Source organism: Rhipicephalus microplus, chromosome 1 (genome assembly GCF_043290135.1).
Source record: "Rhipicephalus microplus isolate Deutch F79 chromosome 1, USDA_Rmic, whole genome shotgun sequence".
In the NCBI taxonomy this organism is placed as follows: Eukaryota; Metazoa; Arthropoda; class Arachnida; order Ixodida; family Ixodidae; genus Rhipicephalus; species Rhipicephalus microplus.
This window is the reverse complement of record NC_134700.1, coordinates 250,916,916-250,931,167: the sequence shown is the minus strand read 5'-3', so window position 1 is coordinate 250,931,167 and position 14,252 is coordinate 250,916,916. Positions and strand designations below refer to the sequence as shown.

Genomic DNA, 14,252 nt, shown 5'->3' with positions numbered 1-14,252 from the left:
CCAAGCATGCTGTTAGCATTGTTAATAATGTATTCAACATGAGGTGACCAGTTGAGGTTAGTTGTTATGTGAATTCCAAGATTTTTAAAACAGTTAACAGAACCCAAAGGAATGTTATTAAGATAGTAAGCAGGAGAAATAGTGCAAGTTCTTGATACATGCATGATTTTACACTTTTTAATGTTTAGGTCCATTAGTCATTTTCACACCAGTTTAATATAGCGTTAAGGTCAGACTGCAATATATTAATATCATTATAGCTAGTAATTTCTCAAAAAATAACACAGTTGTTAGCAAATAGATGAGTGTTAGATGATACAACTGATGACAGGTTATCAATATGAATGAGGAACAACAGGGGGCCTAAGACGGACCCTTGCGGAACGCCAGAATAAACTTCGCGAAAAGAAGAATTATGACTGTTTGCAGTAACAAATTGTGATCTGTTAGAAAGCATTCAATCCGCATTAGTTGGTTACCATTAACATTTAGTTGGTGCAGTTTGTAAAGTAGCAGTCTATGGCAAACCTTGTCAAAAGCTTGGGAGAAATCTGGAAAAATACAGTCGGCATCGAATGATTTATCAAGGATCTGATGTAAGTGATGAGTGAATGATATTAGCTGTGTTTCACATGAATGTGTTTTACGGAAGCCATGTTGTGCTGATGTGAAAAATGAATTTGATTCTAAAAAATTTACTATGTTTGTAAATATTATATGCTTGAGCATCTTACAACGAATACTAGTTAAAGAAATGGGACGGTAATTGTTCGAAGAGTGTTTATTACCAGGTTTATAGAGCGGAACGACTTTCCCGATTTTTCCACATTTGCAGTGTTCGCGCTTGTTACACTGCGAGGATCATGCAAATTAATCTGGCTGCAGACAAATATGATCACAGTAACAATGGTTTGATTCAATTAAACAATGCATATGCTTGTTAGGATAAAAGAAAATGAGCCACCCAATTTTTAGATTGAATGAGATTTCATTGTGCATTATGTGGCCCACGATGACACTTTGTTTCTTAGTCAACTTTCATCTGGCCCTGATGGTTACACTTGCATCTATTTTGCTTATGCTACTGCTCTGGTTAGCCATCCACATGTGTGCATAAGAATAGAAGCAACTTGCAGTGTATTGCCCACATTGTAAGTCTGAATTATTGCATGGAAAATGCAGGTTTGCGGATGGGTAGTGAAAGAATTTTTTTTTCGTTGCGAAACTTTAAATAAAGTTTCGCATCCATCCATCCTTTCTGTGGAACTTGAAAAATGGTATTTGATTCTGAAAAACTGTAATGTTGAGGCTTCCATGCGGGAGCATTGCGTGCTGCGATGCAACTACCCACTGCAAGTATTATATTCAGGACAAGTGTATGAAACTGTGCTCTATGTGCATACAGGATGATGTACGTGGAGTGCTCTCCAACGCTGTGCCCTTGTGGCGATCAATGTGGGAACCAGAAGATTCAGAAGCACGATTGGAGCCCAGGTCTGGAGCGCTTCATGACCCGTGACCGAGGTTGGGGAATCCGAACTCGGGAGTCGATCAAGGCCGGTAAGTGAGACCTCGCTTTAATTCCCAAATCAACATTTACTTTTGCAAATCATAGAAATTCAGCAAGGCTTTTTAACAATGCCCATGGAGCTCACACATGATCTTTCCGATATTGACGTGCAATCTTTTTGCTACTTCTGCAGTAGTTTTCAGCTATCACATGGATGAAATTGTCCGACTTTCATAGTTGCAATGGTATGGTGCTACAGTGACAGTTCATTATCTGTTTGTAGTGTTAAATAACAGTTTTTTATATAACTTGCACATGAGGACCACTATGAAGGCACAGGGTAAGCCCTATACATCCCATTCATTTGCAACGATTTTGAGAAGGCATTCTTGCTGTGACAAAAAAGGGTATTCCCATAATACTTTTAGCACTTTCTTCTAAATTTTCTGCTCTTTTAACACCATCACATTCATTAAATTCTGTCTAATATTGCAATAACAGTGAATTTTTTATCTTTAGGAACAAAATTTACACTTACTTTGCATGTTTGAAAATGTGCTACTCAAAAACTGTCGAGTGCATAATTGTGATTTGGTACAATAGTATGCATTTATGCTGAATTCAGGGAAAGGTGATCAAACAGTTATTTTAGAATATATAGGAAATAGTGATACCTCAGTAATAAAAAAAGACGTTTTTAAGGTTAATGAGTTTAATGTACGAAAACAGCTGAAAAGCAAACATCTTTGGCCACAAACCATACTAGTGCTATTTAGCAGCTACAAGCTTGAAATCATTCTTAAGGTCATTTTTTCACTTCAGAGTCTGTTCTTGCTTGACTTTGCTTCATTTATGAGCTGTCGTGCAGCTCAATCTGCAATGTATCATCGATTGTGGTGAATTTTTTTCAGCAAACTGACTTTATTTTCACAGGCTTCAACCCCCATGACTTCATAATTTCGTCTCATGGATGCTACCACCATGAAAGAAAAAAGTAACGTTCAGTGTTGCAGTCGTTATTTTGTAGGTGTGTTGCAGATGGTAGTATAATATATGGTTTTCTTTGTTTCTATATGTATTAAGAAAAATGTGTTGAGGGTTCTATGCTTATGATCAGAATGTAACCTTTTATGTAGACTTGAGCGAATGTTCAAACGAATTTACAATATTCTGATTTGCTTCAATTTGCATTTAAATTATTTGAAATTTGAAGGTATTTGAAATGAACAAATGTAAATATGCCTGCACGTAACCCTCCTGTAAAAGTGGTTTCACCGTAATGAAGGGGTGCTACGCCGTGAATACACATACCCAGGGAAAATCTGCACTGCCAAGAAGCCTCACTTTAAAAGGTGATGGACATATTACCCTCTCCTCGATTCATATTTTTTAAGCTTAAAAGCTTGTCATACTGGCTTACATGGTGTAAATATAATAAATATTAAAGAGTAATGTATTTTACAGGTTATCACTTGCATTCTATGGAAAGACGAATCTTGCGACTATTCATAGTTGCTTCCACTTTCTTTTTAACCGAAAAGAATAATTTTTGCTTATACCTAGTTTGAGTTGAAAAAAAATGTTGTAAAGCTTATATATGCTGATATTTCTATACAATATATAATATATACTATTCAAATTCGTTTTGAATTTACTATTCGCACACTCCTACTTTAAGCCTGAAGGGTCAACTTGTTGGCTAGTTGGTTGAACATATCTTAGGGAAACAGTGTGAAGGACCAGGGCAGTAAAAAAAAAAAAAAAAACAGCGCTACGTGTGGTTGTTTGTGTGCCTTTACTGTCCTGGTCTTTCGCACTGTTTCCCTACAATACTTTCATCATTTAAACAATCACTCATCAGGGCCACAAGTGTAACCCTGCATTCTTGTCTCAGCAGTCGACACTGCAGGCAGAATGTGTAAACCAAAGCATGAACCTCGGTCACTTTTTATGCCCCGCTGCGGTGGTCTAGTAGCTAAGGTATTTGGCTGCTGACTCGCAGGTCACGGGATCGAATCCGGGCTGTGGCGGCGGCATTTCCAATGGAGGCGGAAATGTTGTAGGCCCGTGTGCTCAGATTTGGGTACACGTTGAAGAACCTCAGGTGGTTGAAATTTCCGGAGCCCTCCACTACGGCGTCTCTCATAATCGTATGGTGGTTTTGGGACGTTAAACCCCACATATCAATCAATCATCGCTCACTTTCTATTTCACTGAAAGCTTTGTGCTTTTTTTTTTTCTTGATTATGGTTTAGGTTGTCTTGCACAGTGATGAGGTGCCATTCCTCATGGCTGTAATTGTTGCCCTTGGTTTCATCGTGCAGGTGAATTTATCCTCGAATATGTGGGAGAAATAGTGAGCGAGCAAGAGTTTCGGCACCGGATGGCTGAGCGCTACCGCAACGACGAGCACCACTACTGCCTCAACCTGGACTCGGGCATGGTCATCGACGGTTATCGCATGGCTGGGGAGGGACGATTTGTCAATCACGCCTGCGACCCCAACTGCGAGATGCAGAAATGGTAGGGAAGTGCTGCCTCAGGCTGGCAGCATTTGCAGTAAAAACTCATCAATTTTGGATTTCATGAGACCGGAAAAATTGCCTTGATATAACCTAGTTACAAATTATTGAAAGTGTCAGGAAAATTTTTAAGAAAATTTCTGTTACTTTAATACATGTTCACTCCCTTGATGAATATAAACTCCTGTACTTATTTTGCATAAAAGTAGTGTAAAAGTCCCAATTTTCGTCATCCTGCAATTTCGTTCTAAATGCAACTACGGCACCAGACTCACATACCTACTAATTACCACAACGAGCTCTGCGCCTCTCTCATATAACGTACGGCCACCACCACCCGACCATCACATGGACGCGACGATAGTTCTTTGTCAATAAAATAGTTGGCAACTTATAGTTTGTCCATCGCTCTGTAGTAATGTTTTATACAAACGTGCCGAGCCTGGCTCAAAGCTTCAACACTTTTCGCCATGTTTCAGTTTTGTGATATAGCACGCAAATTGCACCAAGTGAAATTGAAGCTGCCTAGTGCCGCATTCATATGTGGACTAAGCCGTGCTCACTAACTGATGAAGATAGTGACGTGGACAGTGACGCCTTATGTTGGTTGCCTGAGAACGCTCTTGTCTCTCCTTTGCGCTACAGATGTGCAGCGCTTCATGGTCAGCGCATTAACCAAACTGCGGCCAAATGTGACCAATTTAATGAAAGTTTGGTGCCATAGGCACTGCTTATGCGAATAGGGACTGGGAGCAAGTCCAAATTATTTGATTTTTCAAAATAATGGGGGTCGAATTGATGAACTTTCATTGTAAATGCTATACTGATTTTGCATTAAGTTTTGGAAAGTCGGTGGGATTTGAACGAAAAAAAAAACAAGTTTGTTCTGTTTTGTGCATAGCCATTATATTTCTTTGAGCTCTTCAGTGCATGCTACTGCATTTTTACAAATAATATGAAATTTTTATGTTTAGAATTGTTCTCCAAATGTAACTTGCAGTTTCATCTCTAAGTAGGTTATGAACTCAATCACAAAATGTACTTGCTGCATAGCCACTCAGCGACCTGTGATGGATATGTACTTCCATGCTTTAGGACAAGCACATCTGGAAAGTTTTGTAGTAGTGGTAGAAGTATGTAGTTAAAGAAGTTCTCAAGTAAGTAGTCGTACCCTGAACAAGAACGGAAAGTGAGTGATGTTATGATTAATAAGAAATCCGAGGAAAGGGTTGAGGAGATGTTTTGACAAGTGGACTTCTTTGAGGCATCAACTACTTTCATTGGCATTTGTAAATGTTGGCATTTCACTAGCACAACCAGGTTGGCAGCAGGGCCTTAAGCGAGTCACCTCTACTGGTGATTCTGTAAAAAGATGCCATGATGTTACTGACATTCAGCATTGTGGTTTGAACTCTACAACGATGAAGCTTGGAGCTGCCAAGGGTTCAACTACTGCTGTTAAAAGTAAACATGCAGCAATGTTACCAGTGCCCAGAATAATGGAATGTGGCAAAGAAACTTTGTACTGCCATTATCAATGGCGAAAATGGTATGAAATTGTGAAACAAGTAAAGAAACTGTGATGCTTTAAAGGAGCCACCATACCAAAACACCACTCTTAATTGAATAATATTCTTTGTTTGCTGCAAAATGTGAAATCCGGAAATTCAGATGGGCTCATTGCTGCTGAGCTTGAGAGCACAGATTCCTAGCCATGATGGGCACATTTCGACGGGTTGTCATGCAAAGAACACGCGTGCACATTAAACAGCCCCATGTGGTTGAAATCAACCTAGAGCTTTCCCCCACTGTGATGTGCCTCGCAATCTTATTGTGCTTTTGGCATGTAAAAGCACAGTGAAAGTGAACATTATACATTCTCTGTTTCCAGGTCTGTGAATGGCTTCTATCGTGTTGGCCTTTTCGCCCTCAAGGATATTCCAGGCAACACCGAGATCTGCTATGACTACAACTTCCACAACTTCAACAATGAACGCCAGGTAAGAGTTTAAAAGTTTGTAGTTATTGCCTTACTTTGGTAAGTGAAGTTCAAACCATAAATGGAAGCGACGTCTTTTGAAGGGACCCTAAAGGCAAATAACATTTCTGTCAGAGTGAAAGGTCATTTGTGGAAAACGCCTAAAATGTCAATATCAGGCACAACAGCGCCTTATAAATGGAAAAATTAAGGTAAATGTAGTGTGCAATTTGTATCACCACTGGGACATTCTGGAACACAAGCTGGTTGATGTAGCAGGTCGTTGGTACAATTAATCTTAAATACTCATACTACAAATTGTAAGAAAGAACATTTAATTGCTTTACAGAATGGAATTAAAGGAAAATATTGCATTTCAGTGTGATTCATGCAAAAAAATAATGTGACATATTTGAGAACTATTGTAAAAACCCCCATGTACAGTCAAACTACAATATAACGAACCCGGATATAACAAAAAATCTGTTATAACGAAGGAAATGAAAAGTAGTCTTTTAACAGATATGGTGTTAGGAATAAACCTTTATAGCAAATTTTCATATATAAGGAAGTTATTTTCGTCTAAGATGCAATTTTGTTGTAACGAGGTTTGAGTGTAGTTCATACCCGCATAGAGTCCTAGGTGTACTTTGCGTATAGTAAATGTGAGAAAAAATGTTTTCACCCGAAATATAGCCACGGCAAAACAAAAACTGAGTACATTTATTTACACACTTTTGCACAATTTATTTACACACTGGTGCTGGGTGTTAGTAAACTGGATGTTTGTCATGTTCAGGAACTTCATGTGGTCATCGAGGTCTTATTGTTTCATGTCCTTCACTGTGCAGCAAGAGTGCAAGTGCGGGAGTGACAAGTGCCGTGGCTTCATTGGAGGCAAAAGCCAGCGGCTCAATCCTCAGGCTAAGGATAAGACCAAGGAAGGCACCAAGGGCACCTCAAGTCGTTCAGTTCGCAAGCAGCAGCGGGCACGTCACCAGCTGCGCCGAAAGAGAGAGGCACGTCTTGTCATTCCCTATAAACTGCTGTACCATTTTGTAATGCTTTCCAGGTCTTGTGCAGAGACAACTATTGTAATTTTTTGCTGCACTGGACTGGTAGAAATGTCCTCATGAGAAAAAGCAGTTGAAGTGTCTCTAGAAGTGGACAATGACATGATGGTACATAACAACAATGTAATGTTTGGTATGTAAAACCATCATTATTTAGTGAAGAAATAGACTATTGAATAGAGAAAATGTAACAGCAAACTTCTATGACCATTGCTTTCAATGTTGATAGCTTCTGGCATTATTCATTGTTGTCAGTAGGCTTGTGCGAATGCGTACGAATAGTACAGTACTTGAATTCGCTTTGATTCGAATTTATATTATTGAATATTTTGAAGTATTCGACATGAACAAAAAGGTGTATACTGAAGCGCATGTAACCACCTGTAAAGATGGTTTCTGCAGTATAGCGGTGCAAGCCATGAAAGCACTTATCGAGGGGAAATTAGCTTTGTCGCAAAGCTCGACATCAAATTTAAAGGGGTCCTGCTACACTTTTTGAGCATGGTAAGCAAACGCTGCCAATCAGTAGTTGAGGCTACTGAGAACATGCCAGCGAAATATTATAGGGCAGCACGCAAGCTGGAATTCACAATAAATTTTCAAATTTAGGTAAAAATTGCTCTCTTCTCTGACGCCACAATGTCAAATGACAATGTCAAATGACGCCACAATGTCAAAAATCGCTCGTCACAGCCATTGTACTAGCCATAGATGATTTCAGCATGGGGGGGGCTCGGTCGTTACTGGGGCCACTGTGGGTGGCCACGACATGTCGATGCGTACATTTGCGATCGCACTGAAAGGCCGCAAAATCAAACAAAAAAAGAGAGAGAGAGAAAGAGTGCTCAAGGTCAGAACACACACGTGACGTAATTTCTTTCCTTATACCATCTCTCCCTGCTTTGCTTCAAAGGCTTTCGTTGGGACGAGAAGAGAGAATGCAATTACAGCATGTGGCAAACTTTTGTGACTCCGCTCATACTGGACAGATTCTAAAAATTTTGGTGGCGGTTAATTCGTAAGGCAATAAGCTTCTTTAGTGCATCTTTTCTATGGCTACTTTTAGACAAATGCCTACACGTGCATTTGCTCTTGCGCCGCAACATTTTTTCTTCGTGCTTGCTCAGCGTCGGACCATGCGAAGGTGCGATTAGTACTTCTGTCGGGCCAATGCGGCGGCGGCAAGCTGCCTTCATTTCCATGAGCGATACCCACTTTATTGAAGCAGTTCAGTGCATATAGGTGCGACAGAGAACGGCGTATTCTTACGGTATGTTTACACTAGCGGTTACAGCGCTAAGACATACATGCTGCCGAGCAGGCAGTTCATGATTTAGATTCATTAAAATGTTTATCGTTGGTAGATTTGTCACGACTTGCCGGCGCGTTTCTTGGTAGCTATTATCACGCTCCACTGTATTTCTGTGCTGGCATCAAAATACTTACGCCGAAGTTGTAGTAATCAGTGCATAGTAGACTGCTGATGCACTTATCGTAAAGGCAAAAGATTTGGAGTTCTTTACAATAACATATGCAACCGCTTCTACCAAAAGTTGGAATATTCGAGTTACTTTGAATATTTGAACTTTTTGACTATATGGTTATTGAATCGAATACGAACACTACTTCACACACCCCTAATTCACATATTAACACACCCCTAATTTTTTTGAGAGCATCAATTTAGTTTTATATATAAAATAAAACATTTATTTATAAAAAAGAAAGGCCATCGTGGCAGGGTGGGTGCCCCCATCTTCCTGTTGTGATATTTATGAATTTACGCTGCTGGCAAGGTACCCGGCTTATGAGCTTTCCTTTTGTTTTTAAACAGGGCACCAAAGGTGAAGGCTGCACGACGGTCACGGAGCCTACTACTATGGCAGCCCGGCTGAGTCAGCTGCAACTGAAGCCCCTCTCACACCAGCAACGCTGCTTTGTTCAAAAACACCGCTGCTTCCTCTTGCGCAACTATGATCGTGCCAAGCGATCTTGTGCCAGAAAATCGTCACGTGATCGGTGAGCGGCTACATTGTGTCAATTATTTCAAGGTTCCAATGCCACTGAACCAGGGCTGCTGCTTTTGTTGCAACGCTTTTTGCAGCGACAATGCATTCTCAAGCTTTTTGCGCTGTGGCAGAAATCCTAGCAACAGCCTGCCCATGTTGTCAACTGGATTAGCTGGTCGTGAATGGTAGATAATAAGACTAGCATAGAATTTAGCTATGGCATTGCTACAAAGTGGCAGCTTAGTGTATAACGCTGATAAGTTGATAACTTGAGGGCTCTCCCTCTTCTCACAAAAGAGCCTTAATGGCTTATTCTATGGACATGGTGCTTTAATAACATTGCAGTAATGCAGAAATGTTACAGAAAATAGCATGGAAAATCTCATTCATTAAAAGCTATGATATTAGGCTTGTCTGCTGCCATCTATTTCGTTAAAAATGTTCTAACTGCATGTCAAAGGTCATTCAAAAAGTGGTTAATTAAATACCCATAGTATCGTTCAGGGGATCATTAGCCACAAGAGTGCACGTGTGTCATTATTGCGATGGCTTGACGATGATGGTGCAAACAGTGACTGTGCAAACACAACTTGAAGGTCTGTGTATGTTCCTTGCAAAGATGGGTTGCACGGAGTTATCATTTGAGAATGTTTCTCAAAATGGTGCCCAACAAGCATTGTGCAAATCTCGCTTGTGGTCGCGTGTGCAGGCAGTCACATGGGACTGGGTCTGAGCTAGCAGCAACCGGAGGGAAGAAGCAGTCGGTACACCCAGCTGGCCTGGGTGCAAATGTGGCTTCATCCACCACTGGGGCGGAAGAGGAGGAGGAGCGGGAAGAAGAGGCCTTTCGAACCCAGTTCACTGCACTCAACACATCACGGTCTGTGCGTACTCGACAGCTGGCTCGTGCACAGGAGAACACACAGCTGGCGCGCACAGCACGTCTGGCCCAGGTCTTCCGAGATATCTGCAGCTCTGTGTTGGCCTGCAAAGGTAAGGAGTAAATGTGTTTTCATTGATCACAGAAATTGCCCTGCTAATGATGCACTTGCAGGCAAAAAACTGCGTGGCCACCGTTGTACAAAGCATTGCTTGCAGGCGACCCTGTCACACGAATGTGATGCGCCTATGACCAATTCTCAGTGCTGTCATGAACGCAATGTAATGATGCAGTAACTATGCAGTCATCAAAAGTGCTTACAGTATGTAAAGAAATGCTTCGCATTTAAAAATTTTAGACTTGTAGGAGTTGAAGCATCCCAAGCTTCAGACATTGTCATATATGGGCTCTATGCGACTTGTGGCGGTTACATGAAAGTGTCCTAATTATCAAGCTTGTCCAAAAAATCTCCAGCGTTGTCACCCTTGTCACTCATGTTTGTTGGCATATCTTATCAGATATTTTAGTTTTCTCATTGCAGTCTGTCGTTCCCATATATTGCTTTTTTTTACGTGTGGCCCGTCTTATAGCAGATATAGGCTATAGCAATTAAATTTTAATGGCACTTGAGTATTGTTCGGTTCAGCTGTATTCTAATTTAAAGCAAGCAACTGTTTGATGTGTTGCCTCATTTTTGCATTGTTTTCAGATGAGAATGGCAAGGTGCTCTCAACACCATTTGTTAACCTGCCATCAAAACGAAAGTGAGTTGTTTTCGTGAACTTTTGATTAAGCAAACCTTGTTTGAGATGTACCCATGTGCATTCAGTCAGAATAAACCTTGGTGAACATAACTGTGGTCTATTTTGAGGACATATGCTGACAGGTAGGTACTGAAAATCTGCATGTAGGAAATAGAGCAGTAGCGCAAAGTTAAGCTGTGGATAGAAACTAGCCTCTTGTGCCTAAGCTCAAACTGCCCTTGTGATACTTTGGATGAGCCACTGTGACAGCAGTGAATGCTTCAGGCTTTAGGCTGTCTCGGATGAGCATTTGTCATAATTGCATTTTAACCATAGTAGGTTTCAGAATGGGCACGTAGCAGCCACATTTCAAAGCAAAATTTAGAACGCATAGCACTTGTAATTTGCTCCTTGTTTGAGTGTCTCAATTTGTCCATATGTTTGCCTTTCTAACTTTACATTCAGGTGTCGCTGAATATTTGAGAAAATCTGCTATGCATTTTTTTAATTGAATTTGCTTCTGTAAGAAAAATATTCTATCAGTATTCAAAATTTAAAGTATTCACATGACCCTAATAAATGCATAAAGGACAAGGAGGAAATAGGGAGAAACTGCTTACTACATTGAGCTTGCGTGTCACATGAAGCTTTTAAAGGTGTGTGAATGTGTTGCTTTTGGTTTGAAGTAGCAAAACGTATGGTAATGTCCGATTTGTATGATTTTTTAACAGGTGCCCAGGCTACTTTGAAAAAATTCACACACCCATTGACCTCAACAACATCGAGAAGAACATCATTACCGGGGAGTACAAGGACTTGGAGACTTTTGCAGCTGATTTTAATCTGCTTTTTGACAATGCCGAGGTTTGTTACTACAGATTGTATAAATTTTTTTCTGATTTGCATTAGCCAAATGCCAAATTTGGCTGCAAAAGAAGGCAGCAATGCACTGTTTTTTTTTTTTTTTCATTATTGATTGAAAGAGTATACAGTATCTGGCAGCACTCATGGTTTTGTATGCGTGCATAGAGGAAGGGTGCCTTTTTTTAGTTACCATTTCCTGCAAGTAGAACTGTGACTATTGCAGGAATAAAGAATATAAAGCTGTTCTTCTTGCTAAAGATGACATTATAAAAGCTGATTGGCCTGTTTTCTCAAACTGCTGTAAATGTTGAGATAATGCTTGTCAGTACGAATTGCCCCTTTCTGCTCGGTATAGTTAAGGTGAGTTGGTTGCTTTTTTTTTTGCATTCTAAAGCTGGAGTGTGGCTTATATTTTGTTCAGGCCTAACAACTTCTGGTAAATTTTATTTAGCAAGAGTTAAGGTGTTGGCATGACTAAAGTGAAACAGTTGCGCAAGTCAGTGTTTCTTTTTTATGTAGGGCAAAAAGTTCATTCATTTATTCTTCTAAGGGACACAAATGGGTTTCACAATCTGAACTATTCTGCATCTCCCAATGCAAGGATGTAATGCACCTTGCAAGTTACTGCAAGGCTGTTACAATGACCCATGTCAAGTAAGGGCCTTGCCACAAGGTCTGTATTTATGAGATGCTTATGTGATATTTTTATGCTTGCAGGAAAATGTGTGCATTTGTAAAACAGCTGCAGTTGTCAACTCGTGTAAAACCTATGCTTTGTATAGGTCTCGTCATCACTGCTTCATTTTATACTGTAATGAGCAAAAATACCTGCTTTGCAGCTGTACCACAAAGACAACACGGAGCTGATGACATCTGTCGGCAAGCTGAGGCGTTGTTACGAAGAAGCCAAGTACCTAGTGGTTCCCATCCTCGAGGATATTCTTGGGGAGCCGGTGCCGTCGCACTTCAGCACTTACTCAGCCAACCACGGTGTGTGACACTTCTGTCATCTTGCTTGCTGTTTTCCTAAGGAACAGCTTTTAGAATAAAAGCTGCCGACAGTTGACTCAAGCTGATTTGACCGAAGCTGAGGCATTAGTATGCGTTTTCAAAATTTTGATCTGTCAATAATTAGTTAGCATCAACCTTTTCAGGGTTTCTCAACTTGTTGTAACTGAAGTGTTGTGACATATGCTCATTTACGTGCTATGCTGGTCTAGTAATTATGGTCCTAAACTGCTGAGCCGTAGGTGGGAGGATGGAATCTTGGCCACGGCCACCACATTTCGATTGAGTGGAAATGCCAGAGGCCCGTTTAGTTAAATTTAGGTGCACGTTAACAAGCACCAGATTGTCCAAATTTCTGGAGCCCTTTACTGCAGTGTCCCTCATAATTATACCATGGTTTCGGGATGTGAAACCCAACAATTATTCTTTTAATGTGCGGCTGTATCTTTCAGCTTTGTTGTTGTGTGGTGTTCGACAAGTTTATTCATGCTGGAAAAATCTTGGAGAAGAGTAGAAATTCGAACCAGTTTGTGATAAATATTTGGTAATATAAAGTGAAATTAATGGGACAAAAAGTGAGAATGACGAGACAAAGTGCTGCTAACAATTCTGGACAAGTATTGATAAGCATCGCTGCAGCTAGACAATGTGCGCCTGAGCACAAGGTGCTTGATGACTAGCAACAAAAGGCAACAGAGCCAGGCGGGAGAAATACCTCGAAACAGCACAAACTTGTGTCAAATGAACGTACAATAATAGTCGATTGTAACGTGGCACGTAGGTGCTTATTTGACTACATAAAACTGGGAAAAAAGATAAACTGGGTCAAACTACAAGTTAACAAAAAAAAAAACCGAAATAGAAGTTTGAGAAACAGAAGTAGGAAACCTGCTTAAGTGACTACTCGTGAAGCGCACTTCCTTGCTTTAAAGAGTGACTCAAGTGACGCTTATGCACAAGACGGATCAACAATTTTCAATCAAAGCAGCTTCAAATGTCTCTTGTTCTGATGTGGTGTCTCCACAACTTACCACATGCATATTCATTAACTGTGTGTAACAACAGCAACCTTTACAAAGTAAGGCAAGGTTTGACTCCTCTCCTGACTTCAAACACTTATAATGCTGTCATAGCCAATGATTAAAGGGACACTAAAGGCAAATAACAATTTAATTTATGCCAGAGGGAAAGTTAATCGTATGACATCTAAAACGGCAATATTATCAACAGCAGTGCCTTACTCACCAAGAAATTAAGCTACATGCACGAGAAGACATGCGCCACGAGTAGGACATTCGCAAAATGATCCCGATGAGGTGAGAGTGTCCGCCTACAATGAATCACTAGTAATCAAATTAGGCACAATAAAAAAAGAGCTTTCCTAGCGTCAAGAGATGATATAAATGCTGCCTGTCTGTTTCGGTTTGATTTGTAGAAAAACCAACTGCCTGGCGTTACTATGGGGAATGGCGTGAATGGTTCAAAAGTTCGGATTTCATCTGCTTAGGCTGGACAGGTGATGCCATCTAGCGGTGCCCAATCGAACTAAGCAAGCAGAATCATGGCAGATAGCAGAAAATTGTTCAATGGCTGTGTTGCTACTGTGGCTCCCGCCACTTTCGCTCTGCTGCTACTGGTGTCGGCGGCCACGTAGTAAAGGCAATG

The 14,252-nt window shown here is 40.5% G+C and overlaps 1 protein-coding gene across 2 annotated transcripts in view; it reads left to right on the top strand.

The window, feature by feature from the left end:
• ash1 (histone-lysine N-methyltransferase ash1) overlaps window positions 1-14,252 on the top strand; it is a 69,027-nt gene that overhangs the window by 37,083 nt on the left and 17,692 nt on the right. For both annotated transcript variants that reach the window (XM_075893132.1, XM_075893126.1), the window contains 9 exons: window positions 1,406-1,560; window positions 3,835-4,033; window positions 5,924-6,032; window positions 6,862-7,029; window positions 8,918-9,102; window positions 9,802-10,085; window positions 10,682-10,736; window positions 11,447-11,579; window positions 12,419-12,569. In XM_075893132.1, coding sequence (XP_075749247.1) covers window positions 1,406-1,560; window positions 3,835-4,033; window positions 5,924-6,032; window positions 6,862-7,029; window positions 8,918-9,102; window positions 9,802-10,085; window positions 10,682-10,736; window positions 11,447-11,579; window positions 12,419-12,569 — 1,439 coding nt within the window. The remainder of the gene's footprint in view (window positions 1-1,405; window positions 1,561-3,834; window positions 4,034-5,923; window positions 6,033-6,861; window positions 7,030-8,917; window positions 9,103-9,801; window positions 10,086-10,681; window positions 10,737-11,446; window positions 11,580-12,418; window positions 12,570-14,252) is intronic.